Below are 27051 nucleotides of genomic sequence, written 5' to 3' on the forward strand. Positions count from 1 at the left end.
CAGAAACCAAACATTTGCTCAAACAACACTTTCTACACATCTAAAACCTACAAACAGCAAATTATTGAATTCTAGGTACTTAACCAAACATTTTCAAACCAAAAGTATATAAACTTACCAATTGTTTATGGACATTTTTATAACGCGGATGCAGGTAGGCAGCGTCTCGTATATATCGATTTAGCCATATAATGCCGAAACCACAAGCCTACTGCAGCTCTATCTCTATCGGTGGGAGGTAGATACTTGATGCTTCCCGTCGTCAAACGCTCCAACGCCAAGCATACGAGAGGACCACAATCTCCTATGGCTCCGCTCGTTTGTTGTGGCGCGGTCTCGTCTCTAATAACTGTAATATTGAGCTTCTTTGGCTTCTTGTTTCCAGAACGAGTCCAATAATTGATCGCATCCAAGATTTAGCCAAATGAGAGCTCCATCCCTTAATAACATCTCTTAAATCAGCCAATGATATGTAATTTATCATGCTGTCATACACTATTGTCTTAAGGGATGGGAGCTGAAGCTCGACGAGAATCCAATGTTTACGTTCCAAAACAGGGATAAACACCTGCAATCATAAGTAATAATTCATTCATTTGCGCACTTATTTCATAAAACCTTTAAACTCAATCTAAAATAAATACTAACCTTATCGACCTCCCACCATGCAGGATAAAGTTTAGCTTGTCCATTGCCCAAATCAAATGATTCATCTCGTGCATTCTTCAAGTGAACGGCGTGAAAAGACGTCGGCATAATTGTATATCGTATATTTTATTTTTCTTAAGTTTTCTTATTATTAGAAGACGTGTCACCCACGCATCGATATGCTGTTTTACAAAAAAAGACATATTAGTGACTTACATAAATTTAAAAAAAAATTAATCAAATTGAAATATAAGAAAAATATAAGACTTACCCCCCCATCGAAATAGCCATTGTCTTCGACCCCTAATAATACGCCCCACCAAGACCGATCAAGCAACAAATAGATATCATCGGTGAGCTTGCATATGTCAGTGAAACACCCCTGGCTCTGCTCATGTAGATAAAAATCAACAGCGGTCTTAGCCCAAAGGGTGTTATCCAGAATTGTGTCCGGTAGTTGATCCCTCTCCTCTTCAGATACCGGTATGGTACTGGCCGGTAACTCATACGAGAGCCAACTTGAATCCATCATGTCCGGCACGTCAGAGGGTTTCTCAAGAAGCCTACATATGACGCCATGTGAATCGGGCTCTTGAATGGTGGGAGGGACCTCTTCAATGATGACAGTGGCCTCTTGAACGGTGGGAGGGGACTCTCGAGGAATGATAGGGGGGCCTCTTCAACGATAGGAGTGGACTCTTGAGGGATGACAGGCGAGTCGGGCTTCTTCTTGCGGTGTCTTCGCACTATTGGGGTGTACGGAGACTTAATAGCACGTGCACGCTGTCTGATGCGTGAACTCCGTCGTGCAAGCATAACCCGACGTAAAGCATCCACTATATCGGGCCGCTAAATAATTAAATACAAAAATCAGTAAATAAACAGACATGATATTTAAACAGTGAAAACAAAGACAAATATGTTTCAAACTTGCATTGTATTCACCCAAGTCATTATTCTATCATAGTTCACAAATGCATCAGATAACAAAGAAAAATATGTTTCAAACTAATACCCTGAAGTTAGTATTTGTCTTTGTTTTGTCTATTGGTTGAAGTAATGCAATCCATTCAAGTTTCAATTTGCAGAAGAAGAATGCGATTTTGGTTTCGCGTTGCGATCTTGTCGTTGCGATTTTGGTTTCGCGTTGCGATTCTGTCGTTGCGATTTTCATTTCGCGTTGCGATTTTGGTTTCGCGTTGCGATTTTAAGTTTCGTGTTGCGAAAGTAAACTATTTCTTCTTCTGCAAATTGAAACTTGAATGGATTGCATTACTTCAACCAAAAGACAAAACAAAGACAAATACTATTTCACAGTGTTAAAGAATACACAGTTTAGCAGAATTGGCAGCAACCGAACAAATTTACTTTCAACCAAAAGACAAAACAAAGACAAATACTATTTCACAGTGTTAAAGAATACACAGTTTAACAGAATTGGCAGCAACCGAACAAATTTACTTTCAACCAAAAGACAAAACAAAGACAAATACTATTTCACAGTGTTAAAGAATACACAGTTTAGCAGAATTGGCAGCAACCGAACAAATTTGCTTTCAACCAAAAGACAAAACAAAGACAAATACTATTTCACAGTGTTAAAGAATACACAGTTTAGTAGAATTGGCAGCAACCGAATAAATTTACTAAGCAATCTAAGTGAAATGGCTAATCTAAGTGAAATTACGAGTAAATTTATCATTAAGTTAAATATGGAAAATCTTAAACTTACCTCGTTGAGTAGAGTATGAACCTCATTCTGCAACGATACTATCATCTCACGTAGAGCGGCAACCTCACCACGTAAAGTTGACACCTCCACACGCCATGCACCATCGTTATCGCGTAGAGTACCGATCTCCTCACGCAAGGCATTGACCTCATCACGTAACTCCCTTGACTCATCCCGTTGAGGTGGAGGTGGAGAACAGGGAGATAGGAGTCGTGGCATCTTTGCCGGTCGCCTATCATGAGGTGATGGTGGAGAAGAGTCTCGATGATGTGACGGGATAGGTGATGGCTCTCGTTCTAGAGGTGTATAGTCGGGTCGATCGGGTGATGGCTCTAGGTGAGGTGATGGCTCTCGAATTGGAGGAAGTGGATGCTGCTCATCATCCGTGCCATCAAAAAAACTCTGACTAGCTTGCCACCAATCAGTGGCAAGCTCTTCCTTCGTGGGTGTCAGTCTTTGTAATGGAATGTTGGCCTCCTAAAATATAAAAACTCAAACAAAGTTAAACGTCTACTATTAATAACTTGTTTATATATTATATGAAAGTATTTGTGTTAACTTACATTATTTATTGTCGCATATGGTATTAAGTCTTCCCAATCCAACAGAGTTTTCCTCTTCCAGGAAATAGCCCTGGGAATATCATTTGACGTTTTTATTGCATATGTACGCATGCTGGGGAAAGCCTCGAATATCCAAATCTACAAACAATATAATAACAAAATTAGTAATTGTTAAATAATTAATTATAATTTTAGAAACATATATAGAAATTCTTACCTTAAAGGCCCAAACAAAGCCTGACAAAGTGTATTTGGACCCATCGCCCCGCAAACTTTTGCGGTCATCAAGGCAGACGACAACTTAGTCCAGGTAGCTTTCCATATATACGAACCCTACGGAAACAGATTCCATGCATTCAGGTCCTCTACCAATATTATTAGCTCCCGATGAATAGGTTGTCTGGCCTCTCTGCCTAAAAAGCCGGCATACACAAGTAGTAGAAGGCATACTCGGACAACATCGACGTCATCCATCCGAGTGAAACCAGCTTTCTTATTAAACAATTTCTTCAGGTCGTCGACATGTAGGTTCGGCTTCTCCATTGACTCATCCGGAAAAACCCGGGATAACCATGATGGGCGGGCGATATGACGAGTGTACCGGCCTACATCATCGTGTCCGAATCGTAGACCAGTGATTAAGCAGAACTCCTTCCGCCCAAAACAAGTATACGCTGGTGGAAAATGAAACCATATCTCTTCCTCACCACGTTGTATACTGTCGGGTAGATTTGATGTCATGGTCTGAAGCCACAAATGGGTCAAATTAGCATCTCCACCGGATGCTGTACTCTCAGCCATGGCCCGAAGCAGGTTTCCTCAAACAATTGTCTTTGAGCAGGTGAAAGCTTCGAAGCAATTGTAGTGGCCAGGCTGACTTTATTTCTCAAGGTCAATTGAGCCGAAAAAAATTTCTACAAAAACAATAAACATACCAAGTTAGATATACCAAAAACTACACTGTGAAGATATACCAAAAACATAAACATAAAAAGTAGTAGTTTATTCTTGAAACTAAAATTTGCAACACTGTTTTGTCTTTTGGTTGAAATGAAAATCGCAACGATAGAATCGCAACGCGAAATGAAAATCGCAACTAGAGAATCGCAACGCGAAATGAAAATCGCAACGAGAGAATCGCAACGCGAAATGAAAATCGCAATGCGATTTTGGTTTCGCGTTGCGATTCTCTCGTTGCGATTTTCATTTCGCGTTGCGATTCTCTCGTTGCGATTTTCATTTCTCTCGTTGCGACAATCATTCTCTCGTTGCGATTTTCATTTATCTCGTTGCGACTCTTCTGCAAATTGAAACTTGAATGGATTGCATTACTTCAACCAAAAGACAGAACAAAGACAGACAATACTAACTTGAAAATCGCAACGAGAGAATAGCAACGCGAAATGAAAATCGCAACGACAGAATCGTAACGCGAAATGAAATCTAAGTGAAATGGTTAATCTATTATTGAAATGACCAGTAAACTTATCATCAGTTTCAATATGAAAAACCTACAATAATGCAAACATTTCAAAATAAAAATAATTAAAAAAACTAACCCTCGGAGGTTGATTTTCCATTTCTGAATATTGTGAGGGATTTCTGACCGTGAATGGTTGTGAGGGATTTCGCCGGAGATGGGGACGGAAATCTTCGGAGATGGGGACGGATTTCTTCGCCGTAGAGAGTGAGAGATGGAGATGGGACTGAGTTGTGATTTTAGGTTTTAGGTTATGAGTTGCGATTACGGGATTTTGTCTTAATATTGGTTTTTGTAATTTGAAAATAAAATACGCGTAGCGATTATAATGGCGCTTTAAATATCGCGTTGCGATTTACGGATACGCGTTGCGATTTTATGTATTATCGTTGCGATTTACGGATACGCGTTGCGATATACAGATACACGTTGCGATTTACGGATACGCGTTGCGATTTATGTGTTCGCGTTGCGATTTTCATATTCGATTTTGGAAAATCACAATGCGAATTTGTACTATCGCATTGCGATTTTCAAGAATCGCGTTGCGATTTTGGAAACTGATTTGCGATTCTGGGGATCGCGTTGCGATTTTTATTTCGCGTTGCGATTTTGTTGGTCATTTTGGCAAATCCAAAAAAAATTGATTAAAATCGTATATTATAACTTTTTTTTGGTCACTGAGGCGATTTTCTCTTTATAATTTCAACCCGAGTGATGAAATATAATGCCGTAAAACATGTGTGTTTCTCTTTGTAGACAACAAATCTATGGTCAACTTTAAGCGATTACAATCAATCATTATCAGAAAGGAATCATGACAAATATGTCTAGAATCATGCCAACTTTAATAATAAAACCTAACAAGCATTAAAGGCAAAAAGTAACATTTATATAAATATATTAAATAGTTTCAATAATAAAAGATATTATTTTTTTTTAAAAATATGAATACAAGTAGTTAAAATTATTATTCTTTTTAAAATATTTAAATAACTATGTTGATAAGATGTATATACATTATCAAATAATTAAGAAATATTGTTAACAATGTTATAATCACTATTAGACTCTTAAAAAATTCAAATTAAATTCAAATTTTAAAATTAATATTACTAGGAATGGTAATTATAAATTCTAAAAATATTATAATTTTATAAATTATTAAATAAATATGAAAGATTCACTAACTATATAATAATAATAAATAATAATAATAATAATAAAAGAGATAACAATTTAAAATTGAATAAAACTCTATTAGTTAAAACACTAACCCAGAGAAAATGACTACCCACTGATCTAATATAGACCGCGTGATGAAACAGGTGAAAAAAAACTTTGATCATAGAATGAGTTTGGGGCCACAAGATCAGCTGACCCCACCACCCATCCACAATTGTAAAGAATCAGAAGAAGACACGTAATGACCTCAACAATAAGATGTGGGGGCAGCGCAGTAGATATCGACATGGAAACCTTTGCCTTACTTTCTACGCATCCTTTATATTATATCTGTGACTATTTTAATAGTTGATGGGTAGGTGTGGACTTTAAACGACCAAATTAAGGGTATGGGAAAATCCCTCGTGCTTTTGGTTTGGTTGCAACAAAAAGTTAAGACGGTGACTAAGTTGGACAACTATCTCCCCCTAATTACTTCAAGACCCCCTTGTTCTTTTTAAGACCACATTATGACATAATATCTAATGATTGACTACCTTTAATATATTGTAATAATGTTATCTTTACTGCTACTCCTTTCAACCACTTATTAATAATATTATAGTATTATTACTATATATTTAAATAACCTTAAATAGTAACAAATCAGATCAAATAAAAAAAATCTCATCTTTAGCTCAGTCTATTTTTAAACTTGATCAATCTACAGACAATTCTATTTATGAAAACAATATTTAAATGCATCACGAGTCAACAAATTATGATTTTCATTTTCAATTAGTATTCAAACTTTTAAATATTTTAATTTCATCTTCAAATTATGTTTTTTATTCTAAATGTATCCCCAAATTAAGACCGTCATTCCAAATTAGCCCCCAAAATGTCTGAACATTTCAAATATATATTCAAACTATTAATGTATGTTAATCATACCCCTTATTAATAAAATTGTTAACTATCATGTAAATATTGATGCATATTATGCAATAATATAATATGAGGTAAATGATAATTAATATTGTATCACATCCTCTTAAATTATTATTTGAAATGAAATTAAAAATTTATTTGATTTTTATTTGTATTCTTTCAATTTATTTACAATTTTATATGTTTCAATGTTAAATGTTAAATCACTATTTTTTTAAACTTAAGTATTAATTATTGTTTATGTCACATAATATTATAACATAATACACATCAATGTACATGAAAATTAAGAATTTTTATAACAATCTTATTAACATAAGATGTGATTAGTATATATCGATAGTTTAAGGATGAAATTAGAACCTTCAAAAGTTTGAGGACCAATTTAGAATAAGAATCATAATTTGGAGATGAAATTGAAACACTCAAAAGTTCAAGAGCCAATATAAAATGAGGATCATAGTTTGAGGACAAAAGTGGTGCAATTAACTCTAAAAATAAATTAGACTCATTAATTTTCGGTTTATCGTGGTTCTCAATAGCATGACACAGTGACAATGAAATAGAGGCAATGCAAGCAAAATCCTAAGCTTAGTTTCTAATTGTACATATAGTAAACCTGAATTAAATTGTCTTTTCAAAAACTATTTTAGCTAAGGTCAAGTTCAAGACAAGGAGAGCCACACCGGTAAATGGTTAACTCAAATGCTCCTTTTGACAGGATTTGATCCTATATGAAGACTTACAGAAAATAATCATCATACCATGGCAGCTATTCTAGTTCGATTTGCGACGGATATAATTTTGGTCAGTACCTATCTTATGTTGGTTCGGCTCTTCATTTTGTTTGAGTTGTCCGTGTACACAATACATTTGAACACAATTGTTAAGGATATGACCCTCTACGTGTTAGACTTTTTTAGCAGTTTTTATGGACCTAGTCTACATGCAGTTGTTTTTTTTTATCTAAGTTATGCTTTCCATGATTTTAGAAGTAAGTTCGCATATTTTGTTTGCTTGTTTTGTTAGTTGTGTAGCCTATTTAAAGAGGTTGTTCTGCTCAATGAATAATGTCATATTCCTTCCAAATTATCTCCTTTACTTTAATCTGCTGCTCACACAACAATACGTACTCGTGTCAAGTACATATTCTTACACTACATCTGATTCCAAGTAACAAAGTTATTGATGGAGGAGAGGGAGAGCAAAGAAAAATGAGCTTAACCTAGTCATAAAGAAATTTACCTCATTATCATGTTAAATCTGTTCACCAATGAATTTGAAGATGGAGCCAACTCGGATGCTAAGTTCCCTCAAGTGCTGGGAATCTATCTTTAGGATGGCAATTCCCCACGAAAATACTCTTGAAGCCTAAGCATGAATGAATGTATTCAAGTTCTCCAAAGACGAACTTCAAGTTCCATCCCTTCCATTTTTAAATGTGGACATGACACCATGACATAAACATCAATCAACACATAAAGATAACGTAGAGATGGTGCAATTAATCCCACTTACCACCTGTACCATCTGTATTGCTAAAACTAGCATAAACAAACATATGGTATTACCCCAAATTGCCGGAACTGACCATGGACAATTCCCTTGGTCAAAGGGCAATCCTGTTGGATTAAAATAAATAGTTAATATCCATATTGCTATTCTGTTATGATCTCCCAAAATTGAGAAAACTTATAGCAAGAAACATTAAAAGCAAGAACCTGTTATGATTTGGATGCATTGACAAGACTAATTTTGATGCATGGATGCTCTTACAAACTTTGGTTTTATGCATTTGAAGAACTCTTCAGTGAACTGTATTTGAAGAACTCCAAACAAAAAGCTTTATATTCGAAAAATTAAAAATAAACCTCTTGCATCAAGATATCATCCAAGAATACTATTATTTTGGGGGAAGATGGTATGATCAAATAGAAAAACAGAATAGCGTTGTTATGCGACTACGATATTGCACATAAAGAGAATTCAACACAATAGAATAACAGTATTTGTAAGAAAGAATGGGCTATAGCACACAAATTATTTGATATTATCTGTGTTCATTTCATGTTTTTGTTCTTTCCCTCCTGGATTCAGAAATCTAGTCTTGGGTGGACAACAAAACACATCACTGAATCCATTCTTCAAGCAAAATCCATCATGAATTTCAACATTATCCATCCCTTAGGTTGCTAATGCCATGCAACCGAGATCACCATTTCTGCTGACATCGCACTGTTAATTCATGATCTCCATTCGACAGAATACCACACCATTACCTTCACCTGCAAAGCCATTGGTATGCATCGAGTTTACAGATTTTAAAAATATTGTATCACCGAAAGAGGCAGGCTTTTTTCTTCTTCATTTGTTGTGTAAACCGGCAAAAACCATGCCACCTACACAGCTAATACAACAAAACCATCTCTGTCCCCATACTTACAGATCCAAAATAACCCTCGTCTCACTATAACCTGCCTTTTTTCTTCTTCATTTGTTGGGCAAGTCAGTAAAAATCATGCCACCTACACCGTTACCATAACACCAAAATCATCTCCATTCACACTATAACATGATTCAAGAAGCCTATTACCATTCATCTAGGGCATCTAGTAAAGCATTAAGTCAATAATGATAACCATGAAAAAAGGTCATCTGAAGGGTTTATTAGTATGATTTTCCAATTACTAATAGAACTAGAGAAAATGCATTGAAAGGGGGTTAAAAGTTTAGACAGTAGAGATCTTACTTTCTGGTTATTCTTAGTGAAGCTCCTTAGAAAATTCACAACGCCATTGAAGCTCTGTAAATTAGCCAATGCCTCTGTAAAAAAGCACAAAATGAACTTGAATCCTGCCTCTGTTTGCAATAAAAAAATAAACCCAATGGCAGATTGATCTAATAATTACTGAATTTGTTGAGCAGATCGAAAATTGGCGGGAGTTCATGCCTTTATAGCATAAACGAACTGGATAAATTTTTTATAACAAAATTACTCTTAAATTTTAAAATGAAAATCAATTAAAGCTCGAATTGAACTCTGATCTTGAACTCGATCTTTTACCAGTTAAGCTTCGCTCCGTTAGGAATGAGCGGACGTGAAGCATTGAATATTCACTGATTTAGGTGCTTTAGAATCCGCTTCTATCATCTTACTCAATGATAAGATGCTAACTGCTGAATCAGTACGTGTACCTACCCTGATAGGTCCGATGGCTTTTCACTGATAGGTAAATAGAAAAAGAAGAGACCCTCCTCTGTACAACGCATCGAAGATAGCTAGACCAAGTCTCTCTCTTTTCTTTATCTTCTGGTTTTCTTCTTCTTTTTGAAACCCTAGAAATCCTCGACATTCGTGCTGACATAAACCTTAAAGAGAGAAACTTTTGGGTTTTATTCATATTCGAAGTTATAGCTGAGTTAACTCGAGCTTGAGTTGTTGACTCGTCTGTTCTGGGAAATCGAGTTCCTTTTGCTCTTGAAAAGCTGAAAATGTCGTCATTGAGCAGAGAATTGGTGTTTCTCATACTTCAGTTTCTGGAGGAAGAGAAATTCAAGGAGTCGGTTCATAGGTATGCCTTTCATTTTTTTTAAATATTTAATTTCTTCATATACGTACACGCACCGTATATTCGTATTTGGTTTTTGTGTGTACATGGTATATACATGGGGGATTTCGCATTACTACAAGTAGAAGACATGAAAAGAAATGCTGTGAATCTTAAGTTTCATGGTTTTTGTGGGTTATTATGCTGAAATTGTTACAAGTTCTAACTACGTAGCTAGGCAAATGAGCTTTAGGGGCGGGCAAAATGTTTCCCTGGTCTTAGGAAATAGAGTGATTTGTGGACAGTCGCAGGACGGATGCGGGTAGTTTAAAACAGATTATCAATAAAAAAATATTTAAATTATACGGAGAATTTGAAATTTTCATGCCGACGACAGTCCCCTCAGTCCATCCCTGAACATTTGTGTTGTGTGGGACGTTGGTAGAATGTCCGGACTCGTAGTTTCAGAGAAAAAAAAGGAGGAAAAAAAGTGACTGATTTGCGTTAAGCATGTTTGCGATTGTGTATTTATGTTTGAAACAAATGTCATCTTCTGTAGGCTTGAGAAAGAATCTGGGTTTTTCTTCAACATGAAGTTCTTTGAAGAGAAAGTTCAGGCTGGAGAATGGGATGAAGTTGAGAAGTATTTATCAGGTTTTACGAAAGTCGATGATAATCGTTATTCCATGAACATATTCTTCGAGATAAGGAAGCAGAAGTATCTGGAAGCATTTGATCGGTACCTTTGTTGCTTCAGATGTTCAACTAAAAGGAAACCCTTAAATTGTTGATCAAGGAGTGATTTAACAATTTTGTTTCTAATTTTGCTGAAATAGCTTGATTTTAGTTTTGGTTGATGTCACAGGCAAGACGAGGCAAAGGCAGTTGAAATATTGGTGGGTGATTTGAAGGTGTTCTCCACATTTAATGAGGAATTGTACAAAGAAATCACTCAACTTTTGACTCTCAAGTCTCAAGTAATTTCATTGCGCAAATAAACTAAATCCAGATAAATGCTTGAAATCTTCATAATTTTCTAGTTGTATATTTCTTATCTGAATGCAGAGAAAATGAGCAGCTGTCCAAATAAAGGGATACAAAAACTGCTCGCGGTGTAATGTTGGTAGAACTAAAGAAACTCATTGAAGCAAATCCCTTTTTTCGTGATAAGCTTGCTTTCCCTACTTTGAAATCCTCCAGACTGAGAACTTTGATCAACCAAAGGTGAAGTTGATATAATAACTGCTATTATAAAACTAGGGAAGCACATATAATTTGTTATAGCAGTTTATATATATATATATATATATATTAATGTTTTGACTTGAAAGTATTATTTCATACAGCTTGAACTGGCAGCATCAGCTATGCAAGAATCCAAGGTCAAACCCAGACATCAAGACTTTATTCACTGATCACACATGTATGCCTGCAAGCAGCCCGCTTGCACCTACACCTGCCAATCTTCCAGTTGCTTCAGTTGCAAAACCTCCTGCTTATACATCACTTGGAGTCTGTGTAAGTTTTCATACATCCATCTGTGGATTTTTTTTTATTTCCTTGAATGGATACTTATTCTCTACTTGTATATTTAGAATTGACTGACACATGCTTTCTCCCACTTGGCATATAGCTCTTCCCCCCAACTCCTGCAGCAGCTACTAATGCTGGTGCTTTAGCATGCTGGATGGCCAGTGCTTCTGCCTCTTCATCTGTTCAAGCTGCTGTTGTCACTGCATTGTACATGCCTGTTCCACAAAATCAAGGTCAGGACTTAAATTCTAACTCGTTAAAAACGTTTGTTAAAGTTGTACATAATTTGGATAATTGCCCTATTAATGCACATCAGATGACATGAATCAGAAGATGGTCAGAACATCAGTTTAATATTTTTTCCCCTGAAATCTTGGGTGTGGTTTCAGTTGCTGATCTAATATAAGAATGCCATTCTCTTTGTTTATAATTTCTGGATGTGTGAACTCCTAAGAATCAATTTTTTGTTAGATTCATCTGTGGATTTTTTTTTATTTCCTTGAATGGATACTTATTCTCTACTTGTATATTTAGAATTGACTGACACATGCTTTCTCCCACTTGGCATATAGCTCTTCCCCCCAACTCCTGCAGCAGCTACTAATGCTGGTGCTTTAGCATGCTGGATGGCCAGTGCTTCTGCCTCTTCATCTGTTCAAGCTGCTGTTGTCACTGCATTGTACATGCCTGTTCCACAAAATCAAGGTCAGGACTTAAATTCTAACTCGTTAAAAACGTTTGTTAAAGTTGTACATAATTTGGATAATTGCCCTATTAATGCACATCAGATGACATGAATCAGAAGATGGTCAGAACATCAGTTTAATATTTTTTCCCCTGAAATCTTGGGTGTGGTTTCAGTTGCTGATCTAATATAAGAATGCCATTCTCTTTGTTTATAATTTCTGGATGTGTTAACTCCTAAGAATCAATTTTTTGTTAGATTCAAGATTTTATTTGCTTAATCTATTGGTGCAGAAAGTGCTATGAGATATTTCTTTTTCAGTTGTAGCCCGTCTTTTTTATACCATAGTAGGATTGCCTAAGGGAACTCTTGATTATGAAAATGTCTTAATGGGTGTATACCATTTAATCTTCAATCCAACTTGAACAGTTTCAGTCTTGAAGCATTCAAGAACAACTCCATCAGTTTCTGGCATGGTCGATTATCAGAAACCTGATCATGAACAGCTAATGAAAAGATTACGGTCTGCTTCATCAGTTGAAGAGGTAATTTTTTTTCTTGTTTTAGTTATTCAATTTTGATCCCCTGCTACTTGTTCTTTTACCATACAACACTAATCTTAGATCCCTTACCAATTTAATGCGACCTCTTTTTCATTTTTAGGTTACATATCCTAGCCCACAGAAGTAAGCTTGGTCATTGAAGGACCTGCCGAGAACAGTAGCTCTGACCTCTGACCATGCATCAGGGATCCGTGGTCACAAGCATGGATTTTCATCCGTCACACCACACATTGCTACTCGGTATGGAAGTTTACTTTTATCCCTTGCACAAAGACTAACTTGAAACTTGTCTATTTTCAGGACATAATGTAATTGGAGCAGTTGGTTCCACCAATGGTGAAATTACACTTTGGGAAATCGGAATGCAGGAGAAGATGGTGTCAAAGTCATTCAAGATATGGGAGATGTCAACATGTTCAATTCCATTTCAGGTTTGTGTGCCATTACTTGCTGTGATTTCTCTATATCTTATACTCTGTCTTCTTTTACTTTTCCCAATGTCTATCAAACTATTGTTTTCATGTCACTCATGTCTGCTTTAGCAATTTCTACGGGTTTCAGCATTGCAATTGATTTTGTTGGAAGAATTACCTGCAGGCTTTGATGGTCAATCTATATCTGTCAGCCACGTCACATGGAGTCCTGATGGAAGTTTTGTGGGTGTGTTCCTTGATATATTATTAACATTTTAGTTTGCATATATTTATACTTATTTCCTTGCTTTCTGTAGGAGTTGCATTTTCCAAACACTTAATTCACTTGTATGGTTATGCTGGATCAAATGATCTAATCCAGCAGTTAGATGTTAGTTTATATTTCTTCTACTCTCCAGATAAAAGGACAGATAACTAGTGTTTGACCTTTTCTCCTTTGTTAACAGATTGATGCTCATGCTGGTGGTGTAAATGACTTAGCTTTTGCTCATCCAAACAAACAACTGTGCATTGTTACCTGTGGAGATGACAAGATCATAAAGGTGAAAAACAGTAAATTTCACTTATATAATAGTTTGATTAAACTGGATATCTGTTGTTTTACTGAAAGAAGTGGAACAGGTGTGGGATTCAGTGACAGGAAAAAAGCTGTTTAATTTCAAAGGTCATGATGCACCAGTGTATTCCATCTACCCACATCATAAGGAGAACATTCAGGTACAGTTCAGTCAGTTTAATTGGTTGTTGATTATATATTATTCTTAGTATTAAGAATAGGAAACAAGGACAAAGCCTTGATTATAAACAAGACATTCAGGTACAGCTGCCTCTTCTGCTGTCTAGATTGTGATTATAACCGATCTTTGCTGTCTAAAGACACTATGACAACCAACTTGTTAAATGCTTGAAACTATGTATTGCGAAGTGCTCTTGCAGTGTAATTTATGATTCCCATTCCAGTCAGATATCCATCAAAGAGGTGCCTGCTTTATGGAAATCATTTCCATACTCAGAATTTTACTCCCATTGAACTTCCCTTTGGTGCTAAGTGGTCTGTTATATTTGCCTGATTAATATATTAGGCAGTGTCTTTGTGGAGTTCAGCATTTTGTTGGATCAGTTGAATGCTTAGTCTTTCTTTTTGGGCCGGCCAATAATTGATGTTTGGATGGGAACTTATGCTGTGATTTGGTAATTATCTACATCACTGCAGTTCATATTTTCAAATGCTGTCGATGGGAAAATTAAGGCTTGGCTGTATGATAATTTGGGTTCCAGAGTTGATTATGATCCCCCAGGTCACTGGTGTACTACTATGCTCTACAGTGCTGATGGAAGTAGGTATGATCATGAATTTAAAATAGGGATTTTAGCAATTTCCTGTTAAGAACTAATTACCCTCATTCTGCGGAAAAATTGCTTTCCCTATAATGAATGCTTTTATTTATTTTTTTCAGTCGAGTTTTACATGTAATTCATTAATTTTGAACTTCTACTAATTTCTACTACCGCTTCAGATTGTTCTCTTGTGGAACAAGTAAAGATGGAGAATCTTTTCTGGTTGAGTGGAATGAAAGTGAAGGAGCGATAAAGAGGACTTATGTTGGGTTTAGGAAGAAATCAGCGGGTGTTGTGTCTTTCGACACAACACAAAATCATTTTTTGGCTGCAGGAGAAGACAGCCAGATAAAGTTTTGGGACATGGATAACATCAATCTTCTCACTTTCACAGATGCCGAGGGTGGACTCCCCGTAAGTTAAATGATCAAGTTTGGGAGCTTTTTATGAAACATATATGCTATTAAATTGGGTGCCTAATTAATCATGTTACTTTCTTCAGTCTTCCCCGTGTGAGATTCAATAAGGAAGGAAATCTCCCTACTGTGACAACAACAGACAGTGGATTTAAGATACTTGCGAATGCTGTGGGTCTCAGATCTTTAAGAGCAGTTGAAACATCATCTTTTGATCCATTGAGAACCCATTGCTTCTGCTGCTATTAAGGTTATCATAGTTTTGGTTTGCTTAATGTTCCCTTAAGAATATTCATGTATTGAGATCGGCCTGCAGGTTTTCTCTTTTTCTCCATTGGTTTAGGCTTCAGGCTCTTCTGCACTTGCAAATGTTAGTTCTGCCAGTGGTAAGGTGGAACGGAACTCTCCTGTCGGGCCTTCTTCTGTACTCGTAAATTAGCTTGGATGTTCTTTGCTTCATGATTGAACTTTTTTCCTGAATATTATATGGTAGTTGGTTGGAGTTCGCTTCTTGCTGTTACTGTATGGTTTATTATTATGCCACTAACATTTTAGGAGATTAGGCTAATGGGAAACTCTTTCGAAACTTACAGGTGCTACCTTTAATTTTTCTTTTCATGCAATAAGGAAGATGTTGTGCTTTCAGTGGAACCAAGTGGGCTGTATATAATTCCAATAGACCTCTAGGTTTTTAAGTTCTTTTCATGGTTATGTTCTCGTTGCAATTGATTTTATTGTTTTGGATTGGTTTCCCCCCAAGCACGGAGTTGGTCCATTAGTTAGAAGTGTTGAAAAGTCAAGAGTTCTGGATGATGCAGTAGACAAGACTAAACCTTGGCAGTTGGTTGAAATTGTGGATCCTGCTCAATGTCGACTAGTTACTTTACCTGACAGCACAGATAGCTCCAGCAAGGTCGGTTAGTTTTATTCAAATAGTCAGGTTTATTTCATGTTTTATACCATTTTGCATTGAATCATTGCATAGCTCCAGCAAGGTCGGTTAGTTTTATTCAAATAATCAGGTTTATTTCATGTTTTATACCATTTTGCATTGAATCATTGCATCTCTTTGAAGGTTGTTCGGCTTTTGTATACAAATAATGCCAATGGTATTTTGGTTCTTGGGTCAAATGGTGTTCAGAAGCTATGGAAGTGGCTCCATAATGAACAGAATCCTTCCGTAAAAGTACAACACTTTCTCTTGAAACAGATCGGTTTCTTTTGTTTTTGACATTTACTTTATAAAATTCTTTTTTGTTGCCATGAACTCTGAAGTCCTTTAAACTTCAAAGGCCACTGCCAATGTCGTTCCGCACCATTGGCAACCAAACAGTGGTCTTATGACTAATGATGTCATAGGTGTAAACTTGGAAGAAGCGGTACCATGCATAGCAGTCTCAAAGAACGATTCATATGTACTGTCAGCCACTGGGGGAAAAGTTTCTTTGTTTAACTTGATGACTTTCAGGGTATGCCTCCACGTTCCTGCATGTTGAATGTACATTATGTTTGGTTCCTAATAACACATGATTTGCAGGTAATGACAACATTCATGTCTCCCCCTCCAGCTTCAACCTTCTTAGCATTCCATCCTCAGGATAATAATATCATTGCGATTGGAATGGAGGATTCAACTATCCATATTTACAATGTTCGGGTAGCTGAGGTGACACTTCCCAACTCCTTTGACATATACTTTTCTTCTTCCCCTTGTACTATCCTTCTCCCTTAAGTGGTTCCTGTCTAGTATGGTTCAACTTCATTTTTTTCTTTTAGGTGAAATCAAAGTTGAAAGGTCATCAAAAGCGAATAACTGGTTTGGCCTTTTCAACCAGCCTCAATATCTTGGTTTCGTCAGGTGCTGATGCTCATGTAAGTGGTATCACAGCTTGTCATATTTATTTTATTCTTAACTTATTTATTGGGTATAAATGACACAAAATTTAAGGTAATCAAGAAACAGAAAAGATAAACTGATTTTATTAGTTGGCTTTTCAACTTGATTTCCTCGGTGTTTCTCAAGTTCCATCATCTCCGATATGTATTACACATTTTTATCTATTCAATTTATTTTTGAGGGTTGTATTTTTCCCATTTTTATTATGTTCATGCTTTCTTCCTTCATCTGGTTAAGAACTGCTACAATTTTTATTTACGAAACAATGTCATGGTCATATTACTGACCGGCAGAGACGGGAACAGGGATGAAGGAAAGGTCTCATGTAAGTGATGTTATTAAAATCTTGCTACTCTCTGCAGCTGTGTTGTGGAGCATTGATACGTGGGAGAAAAGGAAATCAGTTGCAATCCAAATCCCAGCTGTAAAAGCACCTACTTGTGAAACACGGGTACAATTTCACTCTGATCAAATTCGCATGCTGGTAGTTCATGTAACACAGTTAGCAATATATGACGCCTCAAAGATGGTGCGCATTCAACAGGTAGGAAAGCTGAAAAAAATGGCATAGGTTTTGATGATATAAAGTTTTGCTTTGACAGAGGAACACTTACTAATGATGTTTATTTGCTGCAGTGGATTCCTCAAGATGTACTGTCTGCGCCCATAAAGTATGCAGCATACTCCTGTAATAGCCAATTCGTTTATGCCGCCTTTTATGATGGTAATATCGGGGTATTTGATGCCGATAGCATGAGGCTTAGATGCCATATTGCTTCATCAGTCTACTTATCTCCAGCACTCCTAAAAGGGTAAGTTGTCTGTTGGATTCTATTCAACTGCATGGGACCTGTACCGGCATTATCATCTACTATGCTCAGACCGATAAATCTGTCGGTTGTATTCCATTCAAAGTTCTGCATGAACTTGGATTAAACATTCATTATTTCTACTGTTTGGTTTACAGAAAACAAGCCGTAAGTCCACTAGTGGTAACTGCACATCCGATGGACGCAAACCAATTTGCAATCGGGCTGAGCGATGGAACTGTGAAACCGATGGAGCCATCTGAATCTGAAGGTAAATGGGGAGTGAATCCACCACCGATGGATAACAGTGTGGTGAATGGTCGGACGACATCATCATCTACCACAAGCAATTAGACAGCTGATCAGGTACAAAGATAAGTATGAGATTAGATATATTTCTATAGTAATTGAAATGTGTAATCTCATATTTGTATGGAACAAAATGTATAAAATTAGGTGTTCTTAGCATGTCTAAATGATTAGCAGTGAACGAATGGCCAAATTATTGCATAATCTTACGTTATTATTACTTAATTGATACTCATATTACTTGTAGTTTTAATTAATACAATCATGCAATATTGTTGTTGTTGTTTGTAGAGTTGCAGGCAGTAATTAATTTCTTTTGCAGTCGGTTCTCTCTTTCTTGGATAAATTAGTAAAAAAAATATTTAATCTTTTTGGATTTTTTACTTTTTTATAATTCTAATTTATTTTTCATAATAAATGCAATTTTTACTTTGTACTTCATTCGTTTCATTGCTTGCTTGTGTATTTCTTTGTACTTGAATGAGAGATGATGATTCCTTATAATTGTTTTTCTTAATAGACGGGTGATTATAACCGTCGATAACGCCCACACTCTACAGACGTAATTGTTCAAATCCAAGATCTGGAGAACAACACTCTTCTACAATTAAAGTTGCTCAATGGTTTAATAATTGTTTTCTCTTTAATGGACATTAATTAATGGAATATCAAAGGGTCCTTAAAAAGTATATTTTCTGTATACAATAAAATGAAGAATCGGAATAAATTAAAACCACTCCCACTTCTGCAGTTGTAATTAGAGATGCATATAGCCGGATTTAAATTCGATCTGGATCGGATAAAAATCGATCCGGTTTTTTCACTAAGCTAAAAAATTGGTTTATAAAAAAACCGGTTCGGATCATAACCGGTTTGGAGGGTCAGATTATGTAACCGGTGTAACCGGTTTCGGTTTGAAAAAAACCGGTTTTTAATCCGGTAAAAAATCCGGTCATCTAATATTTTAAACATCATACCAGATTTTTAAATCCCAGACCGAATTTTTTCCGGATAAAAAATTAGTTTTTTATCCGGGTTTTTTTCAAACCGGTTTTTAATCCAGTAAAAAATCCGGTCGTCCAATTTTTTCCCAAACCGGTTATACTATCCAGTTTTAAAATATCCGATCCAGTTTAAAAAAATCGGTTTTTCCCAAATCCGATTTCGGATATTTTTTGCGTAAAATCGGATATTCGGATTTTTTGTGCACCTCTAGTTGTAATGCATCAGTTCATGTAAGCTTATCAAGCATAACTTCTTGGATCTTCAATCTTCAATGATTTGATCAAATCATAAGAGACGAGTTGTATAATAGAATGTTATCAATGCCAGAAGAAAAAGGTGTACTTGAATATAATACAATTCCTCCACAATTCTACAATAAAGTACAATATGAAGGGGGAATGGAGAAAATAAAAGGCAAGGAATTCCCGAAATCCACGCTCCTTTGAACAAAATACAAAACTCATATAGGGTTTATAGGAATGATTTTACCACCACTGAACACTGGGAATTTTTGCCATTAATTTCATATATGTGAACCTCTCCTTGTCAATGCAACTAACTGATAGACACAGAAGAAACAATCAAATTCAGTTTAAATCACTTGTTAATTCCGTTTTTTCGCTTTCCCTTTTGCAGACTCGGATTAACTCCAGTGGAAGGTTTCCGAGTTGATGGTGCAGGTATTAGTGATGGAATTGAAGTCCTGGATGGAAACAAAGAAAAATAAAAATCAATGCCTAAATGTAGTAGAAACCAAGCTGAAGTTTGCAGTAAAATAAAAAGGCAATCAGTTTCTAGCATCAATGTTTACCTGATTTCTGTGGTCTTAGCTGGCTTGGGTTGCTGTTTCTTTGGTTTAGATGCCAACAGGGTCGGAATACCACTGATTTTAGGAATACCGGATGAAAATGAGTCCGTTTCCAAAAAATCACTGATTACTGTTTCACGATCGGATTCTTCGTTACAGCTTACTTCGGACCGAGTCCTTTGCAGATCATAGTCTTGGTTGCCCTTTTTGTTTGTAGTTGATTTGTTTAAGTTTTGTTCAGGGTGTATCTTTGTAGGCTCAGGGAGTTGACTCTGATGGGGCTTCTGAGTCAGTTTTTTGCCATTGCTTACTCCTTTACTTGGTTTTGCTGATGGATTTTTGTCCTTCTTTATGTTGTCAAGTTTGTTCACCATGATTTTATCTACCCAATCACCAGACGCTTCCGAATCTCTATCTTCGTCTCTTGAAACACTCGAATCATTCAGACTGCCAATAGGTGGCCAATGCGATGGATTCGTTAACATCTCTCGAGTCTCCAAACTGTCTCTTCTAGGTGGATTCGTTAACATCTCTCGAGTCTCCAAACTGTCTCTTCTAGGTGGATTCAGTAACATCTCTCGAGTATCCAAACTGTCTCTTCTAGATGGATTCGCTAACATCTCTCGACTATCCAAACTGTCTCTTCTAGATGCCGATGAAGACTCATACTGAATCAGCAGAGGCAAATGTATACATCATGTTAGGCAAATCTTAAACAAACATAAAAGGACCTATAGTAAAACACTTTCGAAACTGAAAATTTGTACCAATTTTGGCACTTAAACAATACCTCAGTGGTTGCAGACATGCAAGATAGATCACTTGAACTCTTCCATTTAGGATGAGAAGGGGATAATCCGATGTTTGGTCTATTTCGTTCTGGACTAAGGGATTGAGTATGTTGCAGGTTCTCGCGATCTCCTTCCTTTCTCGCTAAGGCTGCTTTGAGACTAGCTATCTGAAAACAGTTGAGAAAAAATGGTAAATGAGAATGTTTGCAAAATAGTGAAAGAGTAAATATAAGTACAGGTTTGGCTGCAATAGGCGGCCATGAAACGCTTTGAAGTTTAAATGCCAAAAGAAAGACTGGGAGATCAGGGAGAGACCTGTTCTTTAAGCTCTTTCACTTCTCCACTGTCTTTGTTCACCTTAGCGGCACCGAGCTCGACTGTGGCAACCCTTTCTGCAAATTTAAGTGTACTAAGAGTTTCTCCATGAGCTTCGTACTTGGGAGCAATGTGAACAAACATCAGTGTCTTGGCTTGTCCTCCTGATAAATTGATTCCAATGGCATGATTCAGTAATTACAATTGCAGTACTGTTTGTCAGTTGGAAAGTTTTTGGATAATCTTCTTACCAAGTGAATCTTGGAGCAATTGAGTAAGTTTACTGTTTCTATAAGGAACATGTGAACTTCTTGATGCAAGAGAAGATATCACATCTCCTAAAGCCGAAAGAGACTTGTTGATGTGTTGTGCTTCTTTTAAACTATCTCCCGTCACCTCGGATTTGTCCACCCTTTCGCTTCCTGCAAGGTCAACCAGATGCATTGAGCCACGAAGAATGTTTCCCGATGTGAGGTTCTTCCCCTGAACATGAACTGTCAAGCAGCTGCAGTTTTAAAACAGTTTAGCAGCATATGTTTCAGAACTTAACTATAAAATCTTTTAGACTGTCTGCAGTACCTGTGAGATCGACTACTCCGGTCATTTAACGCTGTGGAGCAAACTGAACGGTTTTTATGCCCAAGGTCCATCAAATTTATGACGTCGGACGGTAACGATACATGAACAAGGTTTGCATCAGGTACGTTAATCCCATTTTGTGAGCTGTTTCGGATTTCTAATGTACATAGGAGTTAAAGAAATTATTAAAAGAAAAAGTACATGAATCACAATAAACAAGATTTATAGTTTTGAATATAAAGGATATCTCTTATTTCCACCATCAGTTGAAAGGAGATCCTTGACTTGCTCATTATAAATTTCAAGCATTTGCACTGAAATCTCATAGGAAATGGTGTCTTTCCTCTGGTTTGAAAGATGAAATAGATCACTCAATGCCCTGTAGTTTACGCCTAAACCTTCTTCGGTGAGCTCCTTCGGCCCTATCTGGATTCATCAATGAGATGAACTAACATAAATATTTGACAGGCTACAATACGGTATGTATCCCTAGACTTAATTTTCGGCAAGGTATTCATGTCAACACATTGAATATACACCATCTCCGACGCTCAACCCTTAGTCTGATTAACATAGATTATCACTGCAATGAAAAGATGTTGCATTTCTTACCATGGTGTGAGTCTTCCCTGATCCTGTTTGTCCATAAGCAAATATGCACACATTGTAACCATCTAGAACAGACCGAATCAAAGGCTGGGTATCAGAGAAAACCTCGGCTGCAGGGAAGGAGTTCATGTCAGGACAGTCTTACAAGCTGCGAAAGATTGAAATGGATAGATGCAAAATCATAGAGGAAACAACTATGTTTTGAATCTTTAACCTTGTGTTACAGTTGGGCCGAATATTTTGTTAAAAGTATACGATTTCCTTGCCTCTTTTCCGTTTTTTGAATGTGTAAGAATTGTTACAGTTCTTTCATCAATGTGATCTATGGAACATAAAGTGTTCGATTGTCCGGGCATCATCGGCCTTATGCGGCAGTACACTCTTATATTCCCTGGAACATGGTTTTCCAACAGATCCAATTCATATTTTCATTTGAATCTGACAAATTCTCTCAATCAGAATATTTCAACTGTTTATGACTGCTACCTTTCAGATCCTGCACTTGGTTGTACAACTTTCGGTTTTCTTCGAGAACTCTCTGATATCCCGAAGCCGCATTAGCAAGACTAACCAAGTGTTTACCTATTAAACGAAGCTAGAATGAGACAATATCACATTTTCATTTCAAGAACTCGTAAAATAAACCGAGAAATCAATTTTAAGTTTATACCCAGATTGAAGACCTCTTCCTGGTATGTCATCTGCAGAGCTTGCACACTGGCTTTTGTTGAATAAAGACAATGCTTCAGTTCCTACAGGTACAAATACATGAACTACAGCATCCCCACGGAAGATCATACGAATTCTGTAACTAGAATCGATGCTAACTGATAATTACCTCAATAAATCGTCTTTGTTGCCCAACCAATGCCTGCTGTCTCAAAACATATTGTACCAATTCTTCATTAGTATCAGACTTGTCATCGCAAGTTTCCTTTCTCTCCGACCCAATTGATGATGATTCATCTTCGCAAATTTCCTTTCCCTCCGACCCTATTGATGATGATTCATCATCTTCAACCATTTCTTCAGTTGATGCATTTACTTCAACTACTCCAGCCTTCAACACTTCTTCAGCTGATGCCTTTACTTCAACTACTCTGGCCTTCACCATCACATTATTTAAATGATTCAAAAGCATGTACTTGATAATCGCATGAAGCAATAATCAAAAGCTACTGATAAACATTCCGCCTACCTTTTCATCAAATGAAACTGTTCGTGAAAGAGAGATATCAGTTACAGATTCTTCCTTTGCTTTTGCACTAATTTTAATCTGTCAAATTACAACAAAACATGTTTATTTGAGATAACACTAACAAATCATTCAACTTTTGAGAGTCGTGAAGAACTAAAGCTTCTCACAAGTTCACTGTAGGTTGCCAAGCGACGGTCAAACTCCTCCGACACTTTATTAATCATAGTTTCCACAATCTGTTAATAACCAGCAACAAAATTTTTCCTAGTAAGTTGTTGAATAACTCGACATTTCTCAAGACCTCGATTCGATCCCGAAAAAAGTGAATCGGTCGTCCTAAATTTCTGTACCAGAAGAAGGATCTTACCATTGGAATTTCTTCTTGCCTCTTATCCGAAAGAGCTGCACGAACTAGAACACCAAAAGAATTTCCAGATCCCTGAAGATAACAATGAAAAGGAGATATCAGATTAGATGTTTAATGAAATAAACAAGTAGCATGAATGTTAAAAAGAAAGCTCACTAACTTCTTCAATGGACTCTGATTGCTCACTAGACGAGTCACTAGGAAGGGTCGTTGTGGAAACGGAAGTCATAAATGGTTCACTGGTTTTTCGTGCCCCAAAACATGAGGGTTTGGCATTTGCAGAGTATTTCCATGAACCAATTCCACCATTTTGTTTCCATTCACTGTAAGACTTCAATGCTAAAACACAGTTCACAAGCCTTGAAGATTTCCCACCCTGGAAAAATTAAAAATTAATCGAGAACATTTGTCTCCTCTTACATTCAATCATGCGTCTATCCCTAAACACGAGTAGGGGAGAAATTGAAATGAAGAATGTAAGTAATATACTAACCTGTTCTAAATCAGAGGCCTCAAAAGTGGGAATCCCCATTTCCTCAATAGCTACAAGGAAGTTTCTCACATTTTCAAAGTATTGAAATGCAGATAAAGCTGCTCCATCAGGAACGGTAACAGAGTCGCAAGGTCCTTCCACCACCTGGAATTTAAAAAAATTGGGTAGGAAAATTAACTGAGAAAATGCAAAATTTTCTGGGAAAATTGTTTCTGAAGCATACCTTTGGTACTGATCCCGGTTTGATATTGTTAAGAGCAGTACAAAGTATTATCCCACTCCGCAATGCGTACCTGAATTCTTCCTCCGAAGGCTCAGCCGGTAAATCTTTGCCCCCAACGACACCAATTGTTTTTCTCAGCCATCCAGCAGCTTCATTTCTTCTTAAAGCTTCGAAAATATTACAATGGCGATTGGTTTAGAGCGTATTTTACGCGGGGAAATTAACCAAGAAAACGAAGTTTCAACAAATCACATTTCCCATTTGTTTGGAGATTGTTTTAATCAATAAAAAAATTACACAGAGATACATATTTTATGATTGAATCTCTTGACATAACATCCATAAAATCTGAAACATAAATTTGATAAAAAAAAAACAAGAAAGAAATACAAAAGAATCCTAATCATGCAAGAAAAATGCAGTAAAGAAAACCATTGATCATTCAATGATGAATAGAGCAGAAGGGGAAAAAGAAGTTAGATTATTACAAGCTTCGTCGAATTTTCTCGAATCCAAATTAACGTCGCTTGTTCGACTTCTTTTCTCTTGAAGAACGTCTTCGAAAACCGATTTTAGAGAGCCTTGTAGATTCGACCCAGTAGCCATTTCAACCAAAAACAGCGTTCGAATACCCCCAAAAACTACAGATTTTACGAGCTCAATTCAAAATTCAATTCTCTCTACATTTAACATCAAAACCCAAATCTCGAAAACCCTCAAAAAAGATAATTTGAATCTTTTGTATGATGAAAAAGCTCTGTCAAGAAACGGAGCAAAATAATAAAAAGAAAACAGAGAACCAAAAAAATATTATGTTCTTATTGTAGTTTCCTTCTTTTCTGTTCCTATTTTCTATTTTTGTTAGTATTGGTATGGAATCTATCGATTAAGAGAAACAGATAGAGAAAAATTGGGAGGGTTCAAAAGATTTTCTCTTACTTTCTTTCACTTTCTCTCATTTTCCTCTATCTGTCTTCTCTCTAATATTGAAGTGGGGGGGGGGGGGGCTATCACCCAACCTGGTTCCGAGCCTCCTGGTTATGAGGGAGCTTTATTGTTAGAAAAAATGGAGGACTAATTTTAACATTTCATTTGTGCTTTTATTTTTAGTCCATTGAAAATTAATTTATTAAAGTAAGAAGTTAACTATAGCTAATTGATTTTGTTTAATGATGCTTATGATTTTTAATTAAATAGTTGGGATTACTATTTGATAATTACTATTTAGTACTTTTCTTATATGGTGAATTTATTAAGGTCCGAGATGGACACAATATTTTATGTTAAAGGGGACAAACTTATAAAATTTTAAAATAGAGATGAAATTATAAAAATTTCAGAGGAACAAGAAATAGTTTTTCAACTGAAAATATAAAAAAATATATCAAAATTATATAAGAATTTAAAACTTTTAGGGTTACTTGATTCTCTCTAGGTCCGTCCTAATTGAGGTATAATTATAAATATAGAGATTGAGGTTTAGGTTTGGATAATACGTGAATCTATTAAGTAGTTTCAGTAGTTAAATGGAGTATTTTTCTCTCTGAAAATTTTGAGTTCAAACAGTTGTGTATGCATATGTGTGCACGTTGTTAATAACTAAATAAAGATTATGAACATATACTACATCGTAATCACCTTAATTATATTTGATTAATAAAGCATAGTTAAGGGACATATTTGATAGTATAAAGTATAGTTTTATACTTGAATAAATTTAAATTTTAAATAACATTAATTATAAAATTAAATATAATTATATCATTTTTTACCTTTAATAATTAAGGAGTGTAAGTAATTAAGGGTATCCAATGACATCCAATTTAACGAGACTCACATATTATAATGGTATAGTTGATGAAACATGTTGCATCAATGTAATTATACTTAATTACACCTAAATTCGATTATTATGTGACGTCTTAAATGTGTCCTAAATCAATTCAATAAGAAATAATAATTTATTTTTCAGTAGTTAATAAAGTTTGAGATACAATGGTTAATAAGAAAAAAAATACAATGTAAGGATGTTTATATGGCAATTAGAATTTAGATCATGACATGAGAACAGTGGCATGTCAAATGAACCCATCAAATTTGTTCGTGGAACAATCTTTTGATGCAATAGCTAAAGTGTTGTTTTCATGTTATTTATCTTAATTATATTTAAAAGCTAAGCGAGAGATGGAAATGTTCTGCAAATCCTACACCTCAAAATATTTTAATTGAATTATTAAGCTATTAGTAAGTTATTATGTAAACTCTCTTATTAGATATTAATAAGATAGGTGTTATCCATCCTTCTTCTTCCAATTTTTCATGACTTTGTCTTGACTAATTTAGATCGATCTGTATCGCACACTTAATTTTAGTGTGTGAGTCTTCTAACAATGATTTTCTGCATACACAAGACCTTGAACTTGAGACATATTAAAACGATATCAAACTGCTTACTACTTGTTGTTATTAATCCTTCTAGTTATAACACTTGTTTATTGTATTAAATTAAACATAGACTAGCGATTATGCACTCTTTATAGCTTCTGGAAGAAGAACATCTGCAACCATCGGAGGGTTGTGGAACAAAAGCTCG

The 27051-nt window shown here is 36.0% G+C and overlaps 1 protein-coding gene and 1 pseudogene across 1 annotated transcript; one reads left to right on the forward strand and one right to left on the reverse strand.

Annotated features, from left to right (window-relative positions):
- The first annotated feature begins 9685 nt into the window (after positions 1–9685).
- On the forward strand, positions 9686–18401 carry LOC120124717 (annotated as a pseudogene).
- Positions 18402–19586: 1185 nt separating this feature from the next.
- Positions 19587–25432, reverse strand: LOC120124726 (kinesin-like protein KIN-14G). Its single transcript, XM_039143326.1, has 20 exons — positions 24947–25432; positions 24459–24625; positions 24236–24379; positions 23903–24118; positions 23743–23814; positions 23543–23611; positions 23357–23453; positions 23247–23275; positions 23016–23156; positions 22848–22929; positions 22664–22759; positions 22392–22568; positions 22181–22287; positions 21816–21994; positions 21569–21730; positions 21241–21494; positions 20990–21153; positions 20674–20841; positions 19887–20422; positions 19587–19778 (listed from the first exon to the last, which is right to left on the reverse strand). Exons 1-20 carry the CDS (start codon positions 25062–25064, stop codon positions 19673–19675), a joined length of 3084 nt encoding a protein of 1027 aa, XP_038999257.1. The 5' UTR covers positions 25065–25432; the 3' UTR covers positions 19587–19672.
- Between the last annotated feature and the right edge of the window lie 1619 nt (positions 25433–27051).

Source organism: Hibiscus syriacus, unplaced genomic scaffold, assembly GCF_006381635.1.
Source record: "Hibiscus syriacus cultivar Baekdansim isolate YM2019G1 unplaced genomic scaffold, ASM638163v2 tig00001297_pilon, whole genome shotgun sequence".
Taxonomy (NCBI): domain Eukaryota; kingdom Viridiplantae; phylum Streptophyta; class Magnoliopsida; order Malvales; family Malvaceae; genus Hibiscus; species Hibiscus syriacus.

Bases quoted from the DNA above. Each gene is read 5' to 3' on its own strand.
- LOC120124726 (XM_039143326.1), bottom strand. From the start codon at position 25,064: ATGGCTACTGGGTCGAATCTACAAGGCTCTCTAAAATCGGTTTTCGAA. The intron at 22,288-22,391 runs GTTAAAGATTCA...CCTTCCCTGCAG, and splicing joins CGGCCCAACTGTAACACAAG to CCGAGGTTTTCTCTGATACC. The intron at 21,995-22,180 runs GTAAGAAATGCA...TGATGAATCCAG, and splicing joins CAGGGAAGACTCACACCATG to ATAGGGCCGAAGGAGCTCAC.